The following is a 15,754-nucleotide window of genomic DNA, read 5'->3' as shown; positions in this document are numbered from 1 at the left end:
ACACAGGCCCATAAATCCTCTTGACCTGAACTTACAATACAACTGATCCGGCGGCCTGAAGTCTCTACCTTCAGTGCACAAAGGTCTCCCCAGCCAGCTTTATTTGAGTTCCTGAGCTTGGAAGTGGATTCTGAGAAGAATAGTGTTCAAAGCTCCAGGAACAAATGTTGCAAAAAAGAATAAGAGGAAAAAACGTGGAGCTTATAAAGAAGAAGAAGATGAAAAAAAACCCTGTACAGCATCTAAGTGAAGCCTTTTCAACAAGTCAGACCTCAATATAAAACTGAACTACGAAGTGTATATTTTTAAAAGAGATTATAAGGTATACAACATTACAAGATACATACATCTCGATAGTAAGATGATTACTACGGTGAAACATATTAATATATCCATCATTTCCCATAGCTACCCATGCCCTGCTGTAAGAGCAGAGATAATCTACACATTTAGCAAAAATCCTGAATACTGCATACAATGCATTTTTATTAACTATAGTCCCTCTGCTGTACATTAGTTCTTCAGACTTGTTCACTGTACATACCTGCTACTTTCTATCCTTTCACCTTTTTTGTTGTCGTCGTTGGAAGAGAAGTCAAAAATACCAAAATTTCAACATAAAAACACCTCCTAAAGAATTTGTTAGTCTCTCACATAGTTTATTATCAAAATTCCATTATTGTGATCTGGAATAAAAAGGTTTGCAAGTTTTAGTATAGCAGTAACTGTAAAATACAAACTGGATTTCAAGGACATAGTATAAAAATAGAATGTACTATGTCTCAGTGATACCTTTTTATATTGATTTTATGTTAAAACAGTATTTTGGAATGTATCAGGGGAAATGTAGATTATTAAAATCAACTGAAATTGAATTTCTTTGATAATAAATATTCTTATATAATATAAATTGTATTATTCTATAATATAAAAACATTTGTTAAAATAATATCTTCCTTTTTACCTCTTTTAAGGGGGCTTCTGAAAATTTAAAATGACAATGTGTGGTTCACATTATATTTTTACCAGACAGTATTGCTCTCAGTGATTAAAAATAGACTGAAGTGGTCAATCCAGATAAAAAGCATACTATTTTGCACAGATAGCTCTAGGCATAGTGCTGACTATATTTTCTATTCCCTCATATCTCTCTGTACGTTTTACTATAGGTTCAGCCATCTCTGAACATTTGAAGCTCTTTCATTTTCTTTCCTATGATACAGGTTGAGCATCCCAAATCTTAAAAATCTAAAATCTTCAATGCTCTAAAATCTGACACTTTTTGAGCTCTGACATGATGCCACAAGTGGAAAATTCCACACCTCACCTCATGTGATGGGTTGCAATGAAAATGCATTCACAACTTTGTTTCATCCATAAAATTATTCTAAAATTACATAAAATTACCTTCAGGCTATGTATTTAAGGGGCATATGAAACATAAATGAATTTTGTGTTTAGACTTGAATCCCATCCCCAAGAAATTTCATTATATATAAACAAATGTTCCCAAATAAAACAAATTAAAAAACTGAACATTTCTGGTCCCAAACATTTCAGATGAGGAACACTCAACCTGTACAGTAAACAATAGTTAAGACTCTAAAAAAATGACTTCTATCTACTGCGTCAGTGGTTCTGAAAACAACCTAAAACAATGAAACGAAAAACAGCAAAATTAGCTGATAAAACGAATTATGGTTAAGGTGTCGGAGATACTGGAGCCCAGATTCTGAAGTACTAACAGTAAGTCTCAGCCAAGCCACTTACCATTGCAGAAACTCAGTCCTTCAATCTTTAAGATGGGTATAAGAAGAGTCCCTCTTTATAAGGCTGACATGAAGAAACATCTAGAAAGTACCTGACAGAGGTCGTGTCTATTAAATTGCGTCTACAATATCATCGCTATTACCACTACCAACACCAGTATCAGTGACTTCCACCACAACCACCACTACCCTAAGCCTTCTATCTGGTTGTGAGGGCCACCACGGTCACTAAGTTTCTACACTGAGAATATCTCCAACTTAACCAGGTTTTCTTTTCAGAGCATGCCATCTCCTTAACTGTAATTCTCAGTATGACTCAAACAGCTATCAGCACATCACATATCGGTGACACACCATCAAACAGCCCTGAGCCAAGTTCATGTCTAAGGATGACTGTGATGAGGAATGCCAGACATCATGGAGATTTACCAAGCCAGGGACCAAAGCTGTTTTACCTCACAAAACCTGCACGCTTGCTTTGCACACAACCAAACATTAACTTCTCCACTGAGTATTCTCTAAGTACTAGGGCATCCTCAAATGTTCCTCTTAATTAACACAGGACATTCACATAAAAGATCAGCCAGATGGAAATTAAACATTTCACTAGCAAAGGATGAAACATTCTGCTCTAAAATGGAATCTTTATTTCAATAAAGTCATTAACTAAATTTCAACCAATTCCTTTCCCATTTGATGGAAGTCACTACAAGGCAAAACATAATTGGCTACACCACAGAATAGCAAACACCAGATAACCACGGGATGATCTTTCTAACACGTCCACGCTCCATGAAGGGGCAGGACAGGGAAAACAGATATTGTCTTAAGCCTCATGACAAAGGACTCTGAGAAAAAAGAAACGTTTCAGAGAACCTATGAAAGGTGTTAGCCAGCCTACTACAGGCCAAGAAAAAGGGAAGGGTTCCCGTAGAACCTCCGACCCTCCTCCTGTGTTTACACCAGATATTTTGTGCAGATAAGGGAACCTACACAGGGAGCCTGCCTAAATATGCCAGCGGTGGAAAATTCAATTCCTTAACACATGCACAGGAGAGAAATAAATCAATATGAAGCAGCTCAGTCTAATGGCCCACATGCACACTGGAAGGATGGGGTGGAGCCACCAGGAATTCACGCCATATACAAACAAGGAACCCAGCCTCATCAGTTTTTTAGATAGGAGTCGGGGTATTCAACTGGGAAGGGGGCAACTGGAAACCTTTCTCCAGGACCCTTCTCTTTGCTGAGGGCTTTCCTTTCACTTAATAACTTCTACTGTACTCACTTGCTGGTGTCCACGTGCCTAATTTTTCCTGGTCATGAGATAAGAACCTGGACCTTGCTTAGCTTAGCTAAAGGAGCAAAAATCCTGCATCACCTGTAACAATTCCAGGAACTGACAGAAAGTACACAACACGGGGGAAAAACTATCATATTGGAAATGTTATTTTTAATAGAAAATATCTCAGACCCCCTCTGATGACAATTCTAATGATAAAACAAGATAGCATCAAGTTCATAAAGACGCTAAAAAATTGTTTCTTGAACAAGCCAAGATATCTTTATAGTTTTATTTTTTATTTTATTTTATTAGAGATGGAGTCTCATTATGTTGCCCAGGCTAGCCTTGAACTCCTGGGCTTATGAGATGCTGCTGAGTAGCCAGCACTACTAGCCTGGGCAACACAGCAAAACTTCATCTCAAAAACAAAATAGAAAAGAAAAAAGAAACCAAAACAACAATTTATTTGAACAGGACCCCATTTCTTAAAAGGAATATGGACTAAAGGTTGAGAGGAGAAAAGTATAAACTTACATTTCCAAAACAGTGATATTATGAACTTACACACACACACACACACACACACACACAGAGAGAGAGAGAGAGAGAGAGAGGGACAGAGGTCATATAAGTTTCAGGAAACATTGTGTTAAACACAGGTAAACAGATTCTTCAGTGGAGGACTCGTCAAAGCCCTTAATACGCCAATGTACAAATAAATCTTCAAGAAAGTATTTCATCCATCATACTGATTTCCAGGCCAAGCATAGTGGCTCATGCCTGAAATCCCAGGCTTTGGGAGGGTGAAGAGGGAGGATTGCTTGAGATCAGGAGTTCAAGACCAGCGTGGGCAACATAGCAAGACCTTGTCTCTACAAAAAATAAAAAACATTAGCTGGGCATGGTGGTGTGTGGTTGTAGCCCCAGCTACTCGGGAGGTTGAGGCAAGAGAACTGCTTGAGCCCAGGAGGTTGAGGCTACAGTGAGCTGTGATCATGCCACCGCCCTAAAGCCTGGGTGACACAGTAAGACCTTGTCATTCATACATACATACAAACATGTACACATAAACTTATTCCAGCCATGAAGGAGGGATTATTTAAGGGGTGCTATCCAACCTGATACGTAGTCTAGGCTTTAGCATATCATGCTGCTGAAGCTCTGGATCCATGTGGGCCTCACACCCTGGATGGGCTGGTCCACATCTGAGTAAGGCAGGAACCTGAGTGCCTACATCAGTGTGGAGAGGGTGGTGCCGTGCAAGGCATTTGTGTATGACACAACTGGACGTGCTTACCAGAGAGACGGAACGCATTCTCTCACCTGAGCCATAACCTAGGGGTCATTACAAGACAACTCTTCAACCAAAATGTGACAGAAGGTATTCCAGGGAAGAACCCCGATCGACTTCATAAAATGCATAGGAAGGCTCTCAGGAGGAAGGCAGGATTTGAGCAGACAGGAGAGAGTGCAGTAGGAGGTCAAGGTAACACACCTGAAGACATGGATATTGAAGACAATTGCAGGCCCAAACAGAATGTTCAAATGAGAATCGATCACAGAACAAGGTCAGCCTAAAACTAGCAATTTCTGGCTGGACAATCCTGAACTGTGCCCAAGAATGCTGTACAATATGAAGACAAAGACGGGAGGAGGAAGACAGAAGTACCGGGACACATCCACCCCAGAGGGAGACACATGATTTTACCTGCTTGTGTCATGGTTGTAACTACCCAGTAGTGCTCTTTAGACATAAGCCATTGAGGTCACTCAATAGACACAAGACCCATACAATGGCCCTGGATATTTTTTCAAGACCAAACGGTGTTTTGTTGTTGTTATTCATGAATTTGCTACCAAAACTAATTTAGTAGTAAAACCAGAGATGAAGAAATGTGAAGCTATGTTAGACTACTGATATTTCCACTTAGTATCACTGTACATTTGCTTGTTATAGGAATATTAATGAATGTAAGAATGTAGTTCCCGACCTTACTGGTTGCCTTCTGAAATATACATGGCACATGGGCTCTAACAGGGCCAGTACTAGTCCGTGGCCTGTTAGGAAATGGGCCGCACAACAGGAGGTGAGTGGTGGGCAAGGAGCATTACCGCCTAAGCTCTGCCTCCTGTCACATCAGCGGCATCAGATTCTCATAGGAGCACAAATCCTATGGCAAACCGCACATGCGAGGGATCTAGGTTGCATGCTCCTTTTGAGAATCCAACTAATGCCTGATGATCTCAGGTGGAACAGTTTCATTCTGAACCCCCGACCCTGCCCAGTCCATGGAAAAACTGTCTTCCACAAAACCAGTCCTTGATGTCAAAAAGGTTGGGGACCGCTGGGCTATAATACCTTTCTAAGAAAGATTCTGAATTCTAAAACATCTGGCCTCAAGCGTTTCAGACAAGGGATTGCAGACCTGTACCATATGGTAATGTGTACATGGTATACATTAGGAAAAATGCCTTTGCTTCTATTCATTCACTAAAATGCTCTGAACAGAGCTGAAATGAACCAGCTGTGACTTTTACCAGAAGGGGCACATACAATCAATTTGGATCATTTAAGCTTATTGAAGACTTCAACTCATAAAGCACCAGTAAGTCTGAATCAACAACTCCCGTGATCTTTTATTGTCATAAATAGGATTTTAATTACCTCAAACAACAAGCATGCAATGAACTCCCCACTTTAATGGAGTTCTCGAACGTTTTATCTGGAGGTTTCTCTTTGTATTAACTGCAACTTTGGTTATTAGTGGAAATACAGCATGATTAAATTTCTATTAGTGTTATATGAACCTTTATTTAAGTTACCAACCACAGAACAGGAATGAGTGTGGAATAGGAAAAAAAAGTTTAGGATACGATAGAAGCTGTTACAGATAACTGGCTGCACTGACAACAGAAAGCTGACTAGCCACAGAAGAAACGGAACAGGTCATCCTGTTTTAATGACTGGAAGATTCTGAGTTTTTTTACTTTAAGGACACTTTAATCACATCTGCAAAGTCTGTTGTGCCACATAAAGTAACATATTTGCAGCAGACATTTGGAAGAAGGGACATTATCTTGCCTACCAAAATCTCTACTGGCCTCTTTATTCCTTAAACTTAACAAATACCACCTGCCCCACGGCTTTTGCATAGCCTTATTCTACTAGGAAGCTCCAATTCATCTTTTCCCTCTAATAAGTATCGATGTCTCCATTGAAAGCTTCCACTCCCTATCAAAATACCCCTCTACTTCAGAGACTATAACACAAATGAAACTACATAGATAGTTACATGACCAATGTTTAATTTCTGTGTCACCACTGGAGTGTAAATACCTTGAAGGCAGGAACTGTGACTTTCTGACTTAACTTTGTGTACCAGCCCACGTACAACAGAAGATACTCAAGAAAAATGTGCTGCTAGGCAAGGGATAATGCTCAGTAATAGGAGGCGAGGGCATCTGAGGATCCAAATTGGGTTCAGTCTCCAAGGCATGGCGTTGTAATGTGACTTCAACTTTCTTTTCTAACTTTAACTGAGCTGTAAAGAACACTGGTTACTGAAGAGCTTTCATCTTGTTTTGTTGTTTTGTTTGTACAAGGGCTTTCTTTGTTAACTATTAGACTGGATGTTTTTAAGTGCAGGAACTACAAGACTGAGTCCAGGATTCCAGCCAGAAAAATTCAGAGAGCTTTAATTTCTGGATGCCTACAAAGTTGTCTCAGATGACCTCAAAGAATTCCTGGGAAGCAACAAAACCTACAAAGTTGAGTTTGCTGCAATTTATCCTCAGGGAGCAGATCCAGCTTCTTGTGGGGCATATGTTTAAAATTCAGCCTGCAGAGCCGCAGCACAGAGGGAGCTGTTAAAATTCCCAAGGTCGTGACTGCATCTCAAGCAGATACTAAAGAAACCAGGAACAGCAATGCTGTTACACATAAGGCAAGGTACATTTACTCTCTAAAACCCAAAGGGGATGGAATGACTTCCCAAGAAACAAGTCCTCTTTATTCAAATGTATTTTAAATGACGCTACTTAGATAAAGAAATGCTTAATTCTACTAAACACACTGCTTTCTCCACTCCAGAATCTCACCACAGTGACACTAGTGACATTTTGGGGTTGGATGATTCCTTTTAGTGGGGGCTGTCCTTTACACTGGGATGTATAGCAGTATCCCTGGCCTCTACCAACTAGAAAGTAATACCATAACACTTCCAACAATGGCAATAACCAGAAATGTCTCCAGACATGACCCAATGCCCCAGGGTGCAGGGGGGAGACGCTGTCCCCAGCTGAGAACCACAGCTATATTCTACCAATCCTAGCACAATCTTCAACAATGATTCTTCTGTAGCCCTCATACATACTGCATGCAAAACAAATAATTAATGTCCCCAATGCTGATAAATTACTCCATGATAAATTAAATTTTCTTACTTTCATTCTAGTTTTTTGGAAAACAATTGTAGTTATGTGAAAAGAAACAAACCAAGTGTAAGATGCTCAAATAGTATAAAAACAGTAAAGAGAGATGGGTATTAATGAAGAACTTGAATAAAGCAACTTAACATGAAATATCACAGACACACTTTGGGCAAAAGCAAGCAACTTTCTTGTGCATATTTTAAAGGTAAATTTAATGCAGTTACTTAATCTCTGAAATTCAAGTTCCTCCAAATACACCATTAATATGTTTATCACATTTTTAGAAAACAAGCTATGAATCAGATGGACTTCAATGAGGAACCCAATTGATATAGGCAGCCATATCATCTGACATTATTTAAAAGAAAAATATCCAAACAATCTGGTTAAACAATAAGCCTGGGCATGGTGGCTGCCATTTCTAATTAGCTTCTGAATTCAACGGCTCCCTCTGAGAAATGTAAAACTGAAATATTCACCAAAAGTCATGTGTTTCAAAAGAATATTAATCTCTGGCCGGGCGCCGTGGCTCACGCCTGTACTCCCAACAATTTGGGAGGCCGAGAAAGGTGGATCATTTGAGGTCAGGAATTCAAGACCAGCCTGGCTAACGTGGTGAAACCTCGTCTCTACTAAAAATACAAAAATTACCCAGGCGTGGTGGCACACACCTGTAATCCCAGCCACTTGGGAGGCTGGGGCAGGAGAATTGCTTGAACCCAGAAGGCAGAGATTGCAGTGAGCTGAGATCATGTGCCTGGGCAACAGTGAGACTCCATTTCAAAAAAAAAAAAAAGAAAAGAAAAAAAAAAAGAAAGGAAAAAAAAACGGTATTAATGTCTTTGATACATTATTCCCAGAGTCAAATGTAAAGAGGAAACTGGTCATTTTGGGCATGAGGAAATGTAATTACACAGAGGCAAGGTTCCCAGTTCCCAGCTCTAGAGGTCTTCTTTTCCAAGGTAGCCATCTGATTGAGTTTTTAAGCTTTCAGGACAGGTCTTTTGTCCAAAACAACACAAAATGAACAAACGGCAACCCAATTCTAAGACAAAGAGGCTTCAGAGCAAAGCTGGCTGGACACAAAGCTACCCCTTCAACTCATATTGCCAATGGGAACCTGTCAGCAAGACCAGAAGGAAAATCCTACACTTAAGAACATGATGTAATTTTGCTTCTAGGAATCAAGTTTTCCAAGTACAAATAAAGCTAAGACTTCTAAGAAATGATTCATTCCATTTTAAGGGTGGAAGAGAATCCATTAAGTAGAAACCCAACTCATGAAAGATATCATTATTGTGACTAGGATAGGAAGTTCCACAGATAGAGGAGTCCTAATGCAGGAAGAATTCTGATACTGACAATTTCTGAGCTAAACAAGAAAAAACATGAAGCATTTTCTCAGAGTAGTTATCTCTGGTTTCTCTAGGAACAGTGGATAAGAAACAAATCTGCATGGCCATATAAGCATCTATAGAAAAATAAGTATTATTTTCTTATTGTGTAGGGGTTCTTCACCAGAGCTTCACGGATACTTACAGGGTTCAAAAATGGGCCTGAGGAGCTAGGGAGAATGATGAAATCCTATCAGTTACATGTAAATCTATGTGTAGATACATACATGTGTCTTCTTTGTGAAGGGGGTCTCAAGAATTCATCAGATTATCAAAGCAGGACAAGACTTAGAAGCTATGAAATTCTAACAGCTGCAAACCTTCCTTGGCCATGTGGCTCCTTTGATTAACGTATGTTACCAGTGAAAAGTCACTCCACGTTTGAGTACAGCCATAGGCTAGAACTGTTACTGAAACACCCGGGGTTCAGACTAGGTCTGGCTGCTTGCTGCACAGAAAGCCAATCACTGAGATGACAAGCATTGCCAAGGAAGGCTTTAATTGGGTGCTGCAGCCGAGAGAGGAGATGTGAGCTCAGTCTCAAATCCAGCTCCCTGATTGACTAAAACTAGAGATTTAAATAGCATGGAGGAAACGTAACAATGTGTAAGAAAACAAGAACTAAGGAGGGGCAAGAAGGCATTTGGTGCAATGGTCTGGTGAGCTTCAGTCCTCTGATACTTTTTTGAGAGGCCTGAAGGTCCTTTCCTGAGGAAGGAACTCAAATAAAACAAATACAAGTGTGAAGCTTTAACAGCAGAAGGGCCAATTTCTATGTTTATCCAAAACAACTGTCTATGGGACTAGTGGGCAGGTTTCAGAACCACATTCATTTTGTTCTTCCACACACTTCTAAGGCTTACCACATGGGGCACCTACCAAGAAACAAAAATGTTCATCACAACAAAAGAATAGTCACACAACAATCATGATTAAAGGAAATATATAAGGTTGGCATTGGAAGACATGTGCTCTCCCTACTCAACATTAATAAAGGAGTTGGAGACGTGCTCCCTCCCTCACCCTGGCTCTAAGCAGATACACAGCAGCATCTGACCTAGTGCACCCACACCCTTCTACTGTCCAGCAGGATGGATCACTGAGAAGACCGACACAGCAGAAGCAAAATGTCACCATCAATCCTAACAAAATTAACAGTGACTCATACCACCATAGCCTCTTTTTCAACAGCCACTGGGAGCAAAAAAAACCTTACAACTTTGCTACCAAGAGAAGGTTCTGAGACTCCTCTACATGTTGCCAACTTTTCTATTTTCTTAAGAGTGAAAATGAAGTCAACCCAGTTTCATACATAATGTCATCTTTCAAAAATGGGAACAGACAGTGAAAAGAAACTGTGTCAAATGAAACACATGATGAACATCATCAACCAGCAGTGAGTCTACTCAAACCACGATGCCTGTGGCTTCTGTGTTTCTCCAGTTAAACAAAGGCAAGAAACAAGGACGGATACCCACCTGCCATACTACGGATAAAGGGTTTCCAGAGAGATGAAGTTAGGTACTGTACAGGTGTGATTTGCAAAATAACTGAGGGTAAGGACATAGCATCTGATTAACATAAAGACTGAAGCACAGCTACACGTTGAGATCTTGACTTTCTCTCACCTCAACAGGAAACCTCCTGCCATCGATGCTGTGTTCAGAGCCCGCTGAGCCATTGCTGTGGCCCCAATGAAATTCCACCTTCTCGGCTTTGAATCTGCCAGGCAGACCAGCTCCACTGACAAAATAGTCGTCTTTCAGAAGGATGGCAACTGTGTGAAATGAATGAGAAGAGAGGAAAACAAATTGAGTTTCAAAATCAAACGGAGTTGTCCTGTTACTTCTAATAAAGTTCATGACTACTATGATGTGAATTATGTCCTCATGTACCTGTGAAAAAATACGAACACACCCGCCTGAATAAATTAGTTCATTCTAGCTGCAGAATGCTCTCAGAGCATCAGTTGGCCCTAAATCATGACACTTTCCAGAGAATGATCTCAGAATTACTTATCCATTTAACAGATTTTAAAAAAATGGAGACAATGACAGAATAAGTCACTCTGAATCAGTGTCTCCTAAAACTGTTTGATGGTCAAAATCATCTAGAGAGCAAGATTCTTCTTTTTAAGCACTGATTCATGGGGCTACCCCAAGATTCAAGGTCTGGAACCAGATAGGAAATATATAATCAGCCAGATGCAATAGGCATTTTTTTTTTTTGGTCAGAAAATGCAGGCAAGATATCAGGAAACAAAAATTTGTGGATGCTTCCAATATTAAGGCAACAGTAAGTGGGAAGAGAGCTGGGAGTCTGTTATTTAATAACAGTACCCAGGGAAGTGTAATGCAAAATCTACTCTTGAAGTCACTCAAATACTGGCAGATAACTAGTTTTCTTTACTTTTTCTTTTAGTTACAAGCAAAAAATAATTTCCCTTAACCCATCCAAAGAATACGTGAGAAGCATCCACAACATAGGGAACCTCAATTAAATTCCAACCCTAAATTTCAAAAATATACTGCTCTTTCTTGAAATACAGGAAGGAGAAATTGAGAATAACTTGGATTTACACTAACAAAAAAATATTTTTCCAAAAGGAATATAATGTCTAAATAAAAAACAAATTCTTTTCAAGTGATATATTCCCTTTTTTTGTTTCTCTAGAAGTGAATTCATTCATTCATTCATTCAATAAATACTTATTGGCTGCTAAATACATGTAAGGTGCCAAACAATATACCGAATGGTTTGTGATCGAAAGCCAAGCTTGTGTAAGCCATGGGAAATTGCTTATCCTCATTGTCTCCTCTTCCTAAAGCGATCCTAGTTAGGGCTTTAGTGAGAAATCCTGCATGAAAATTAGGTCTCCATAAAAGATAGGGACTAGGCTAATGACCCATTTCTAGAATACTGCAATTAGTTTCAGTACTTCTCTATGTAAAGGAAGCATTAAAAGCAAGTGAAGGAACTTTCTCATATAAATCCCTTTTTACTGTATTCAAAAGGCAGTTTTTCTCCAACTTTTGAAAAAATAGACAAGGAATGCCCAATTAGAAGAAGAGCAAATTAAAGGATAAAATGAAGTAAAAGCAAGTGTTTCTCGTGCCAATTAAACATGCTACAGCGCTGTGCCACCTTCACCCTGTGTTAGGCATGTTTTAGAACAGGGGTCATAAACTCTTCCTGTAAAGGGCCAGTTGGTAAATATTTTAGGCTTTGCAGGCCAACTGGTCTCTAGTGTAACTACTCACTCTTGTCTTTATAGCACAGAAGCAGCTAAAGATAATACTTAAATGAATGGGTGAGGCTATGCTCCAATAAACCTTTATTTAATCACACCAATATTTAAATTTGACAAAATTTTCAATGTGTCATGAAATATTACCACCTTTTGATTTTCAAATAATTATTTAAAACTGTAAAAATGACTCATCATTGTGTGACATAAATATAGTATCTTAGAAGATAATATCTAAAATCGTATATATCTATATATACAGATATTAGAAAATATCTTCTAAAATATTATATGATACCAACCACATACCTTTAGTTCTGATATCAAAACATTTAGGCATTAGCTCAGTAGTGTTTCAAACACTGTTGATCCTTCTCAGCCAGTTGTAAGTTCCATACATAACATTATGCATCCAAAGGACGAAGGCAAAACATTTTGATTCCATCTGTTACAATACACCCAGGGAATCAGCAGCATCTTATAAATATTTGATTTTACCTAAATCATTTATATCTCTGTCAGGGGTCATTTTACTTGTTTTATATGAATAATTAAAAGCATAATTAGAGAACTGTACAATCTGAAACATTAATCTCATTTTTCATTTCACAGTGTTTCTCACCAGAGCACACAGCATGTTACATGTCCACCCACCCCTTCCAAACATGTCATATATTTTTGTTTACACATGAAACTGGAAGGAGAGTACTTTCCCAGCTAACACATTTTCTGATGACGGGTGTAACACTGAACTGTTTGAAACAGAATATACTGAAGGTAGTCACTGCAGAGCACAAGATGTCATGCATATGAGCTCAAGACACATTGGGACTCCATTCTGCCACTTAACAGTGGTGGGACCTCAGGCAGGTTACCCAACTTCTCTGTGCCTCAGTTTCCACAACTGTTCAAATGGGATAATTACTGCAGTGCCTACCTGGCTGGGCTATTTTGACACCTGGAGAAAAATCACACTGGGAAAGCAGATGATCCAGGGCCAGGAAGCCAGCAAGCACATATGCAGTGGCGGTTATTTTCAAACTCATTTCTAGAATCAAGGCTGGAGCTCCTGGACAGCACGGAAGACTGGCCACATAGGTGTAACTCTCTGTTTTCAGAGAAAGTTATACTTTAAAGTAATACTGTCTTTCCCACACAATAACAAGTGTCATTAGAGGCAGGGACAATAGCAAGAGCAGGGATGGCTCAAATATTATTTGGGAGGAGATCTTTTATTTATTTATTTTTTTGAGATGGCATCTACCTCTGTCAGTTCTGAAGAGCAGGGAAGTGAGAAAGCTTCTCAAGAGAATGCTCAAAACCTAAAGCAATATGGAAACATCTGCATGCCAAAAAGGATGTGACGCTGGTCTCCTTTTTTCTCTGGATGCTTCTCTCTGGATGTCTTTTCCCACGTCTTCCTCTTTTCTGTTACCTAGGTCTGCACCGTTCTTTCTACATTCTAAGTTCTCTGTAATTTGGCACTCAAGTCTGCCCTGGGTAAGAATATACAGGCAGAAACAGCAATAAGATACCATTTGGAGTCTATCAAATTGGTAAGGACTTTTTTTTTTTTTTTTTTTTTTTGAGACAGAGTCTCGCTCTGTTGCCCAGGCTGGAGTGTAATGGCATGATCACCGCTCACTGCAACCTCAGCCTCCCGGGTTCAAGTGATTCTCCTGCCTCAGCGTTCTGAGTAGCTGGGATTATAGGCATGAGCCACCATGCCTGGCTAATTTTTGTATTTTTAGTAGAGACAGGGTTTCACCATATTAGCCAGGCTGGTCTCGAACTCCTGACCTCAAGAGATTCACCCACCTTGGCCTCCCAGTGCCGGGATTACACAGGTGTGAGTCACTGTGCCCAGACTGGGCCTGGGGGAGAAATCTTAAGTACTGGGTAGATGCTTTTAGTTCACTAAAACCCAGAATAAAAAAGATACTGCCTTTTCTGAATTATTTCTATCTTTTTGATCATATCAAAGAAAATACAATCATAGTTGGGTGCTAATATAACCCGTATAGTTCCCTGATACTCACTCATTTCCCATTTTTACTCAAGAGTAAGCATAACACTAAAATTTAATAACATGAGCAAGGTTGATTTATTTTTGTAGATTATGGACATATTTCTAGCAGTAAGTCTCTACCAGTCAAACAGAACTGGTTTTTCCAATAATGCTGTTGATAAAGAGTTTTCTTTTAAAATCAATTCATGTAATCAAAATGAAGTAAGTAAATTAGAAGAAAATGCCACTATAAAAATAATAAATATGGGCCGGGCGCGGTGGCTCAAGCCTGTAATCCCAGCACTTTGGGAGGCCGAGGCGGGCGGATCACAAGGTCAGGAGATTGAGACCACAGTGAAACCCCGTCTCTACTAAAAATACAAAAAATTAGCCGGGCGCGGTGGCGGGCGCCTGTAGTCCCAGCTACTCAGGAGGCTGAGGCAGGAGAATGGCAGGAACCCGGGAGGCGGAGCTTGCAGTGAGCCGAGATCGCGCCACTGCACTCCAGCCTGGGCAACAGCGTGAGACTCCGTCTCAAAACAAACAAACAAACAAACAAACAAACAAATAATAAATATGGCCGGGCGCGGTGGCTCACGTCTGTAATCCCAGCACTTTGGGAGGCCAAGGCAGGCGGATCAAGAGGTAATGAGACCGAGACCATCCTGGCTAACACGGTGAAACCCCGTCTCTACTAAAAATACAAAAAATTAGGCGGGCGTGGTGGTGGGTGCCTGTAGTCCCAGCTACTCAGGAGGCTGAGACAGGAGAATGGTGTGAACCTGGGAGGTGGAGCTTGCAGTGAGCTGAGATCCAGCCACCGCACTCCAGCCTGGGCGACAGAGCGAGACTCTGTCTCAAAGTAATAATAATAATAAATACAAATAAAATTTAATCTAAAAATTAAAACAACAGCAGGAAAAGCTGAATCTGGATAAGGCACAAACTGGAAGGTGCCAAGCTAACAGCTAAAGACAGGAGAAGAATGAATGGTGTTATAGACTGAATGTTTATCTCCCTGGAAACTCACAAATTGAAACCCCAATCCCCCCTATAATGGTATGATGAGTCAGGGCCTTTGGGAGGTGATTAGGCCATGAGGGTGGAACCCTCATGAATGGGATTAATGCACTTAAAAAAGAGATCCCCAGGCCAGGCACAGTGGCTCACACTTGTAATCCCAGTGCTTTGGGAGGCCGGAGGCGGTGGATCACCTGAGGTCAGGAGTTTGAGAACAGCCTGCCCAACATGGTGAAACCCCGTCTCTACTAAAAGTACAAAAAGTTAGCCGAGTGTGGTGGCAGGCACCTGTAATCCCAGCTACTCAACAGACTGAGGCAGGAATATTGCTTGAACCCGGGAGGCAGAGGCTGCGGTGACCGAGATCATGCCACTGCAATCCAGCCTAGGTGACAGAATGAGACTCTGTCAAAAAAAAGAAAAAAAAAAAAAGAGGCCCCCAGCCAGCTGCCTTCCCTTCTACCATGGAATGTGAGAAGTTATCATCTATGAATCAGAAAGCAGGCCCTCACCAGACACTGAATCTGCTGGTGCCTTAATCTTGGACCTCCAGCCTCCAGAACGCTGAGAAATTTTTATTGTTTAGGCCACCAGTTTATG

At 40.3% G+C, this 15,754-nt stretch overlaps 1 protein-coding gene across 5 annotated transcripts in view; it reads right to left on the bottom strand.

Annotated features, from left to right (window-relative positions):
- The window catches only part of LOC105483138 (protein tyrosine phosphatase receptor type G), a 745,674-nt gene that overhangs the window by 284,235 nt on the left and 445,685 nt on the right, over positions 1-15,754 (bottom strand). For all 5 annotated transcript variants that reach the window (XM_011743815.2, XM_071089050.1, XM_011743832.2 and 2 more), the window contains one exon: positions 10,508-10,656. In XM_011743815.2, the coding sequence (XP_011742117.2) occupies positions 10,508-10,656 (149 nt within the window). The remainder of the gene's footprint in view (positions 1-10,507; positions 10,657-15,754) is intronic.

Source organism: Macaca nemestrina, chromosome 2, assembly GCF_043159975.1.
Source record: "Macaca nemestrina isolate mMacNem1 chromosome 2, mMacNem.hap1, whole genome shotgun sequence".
Lineage (NCBI taxonomy): Eukaryota > Metazoa > Chordata > Mammalia > Primates > Cercopithecidae > Macaca > Macaca nemestrina.
Note: the sequence above shows the minus strand (reverse complement) of the source record. Positions and strands in the feature narration are given on the sequence as shown.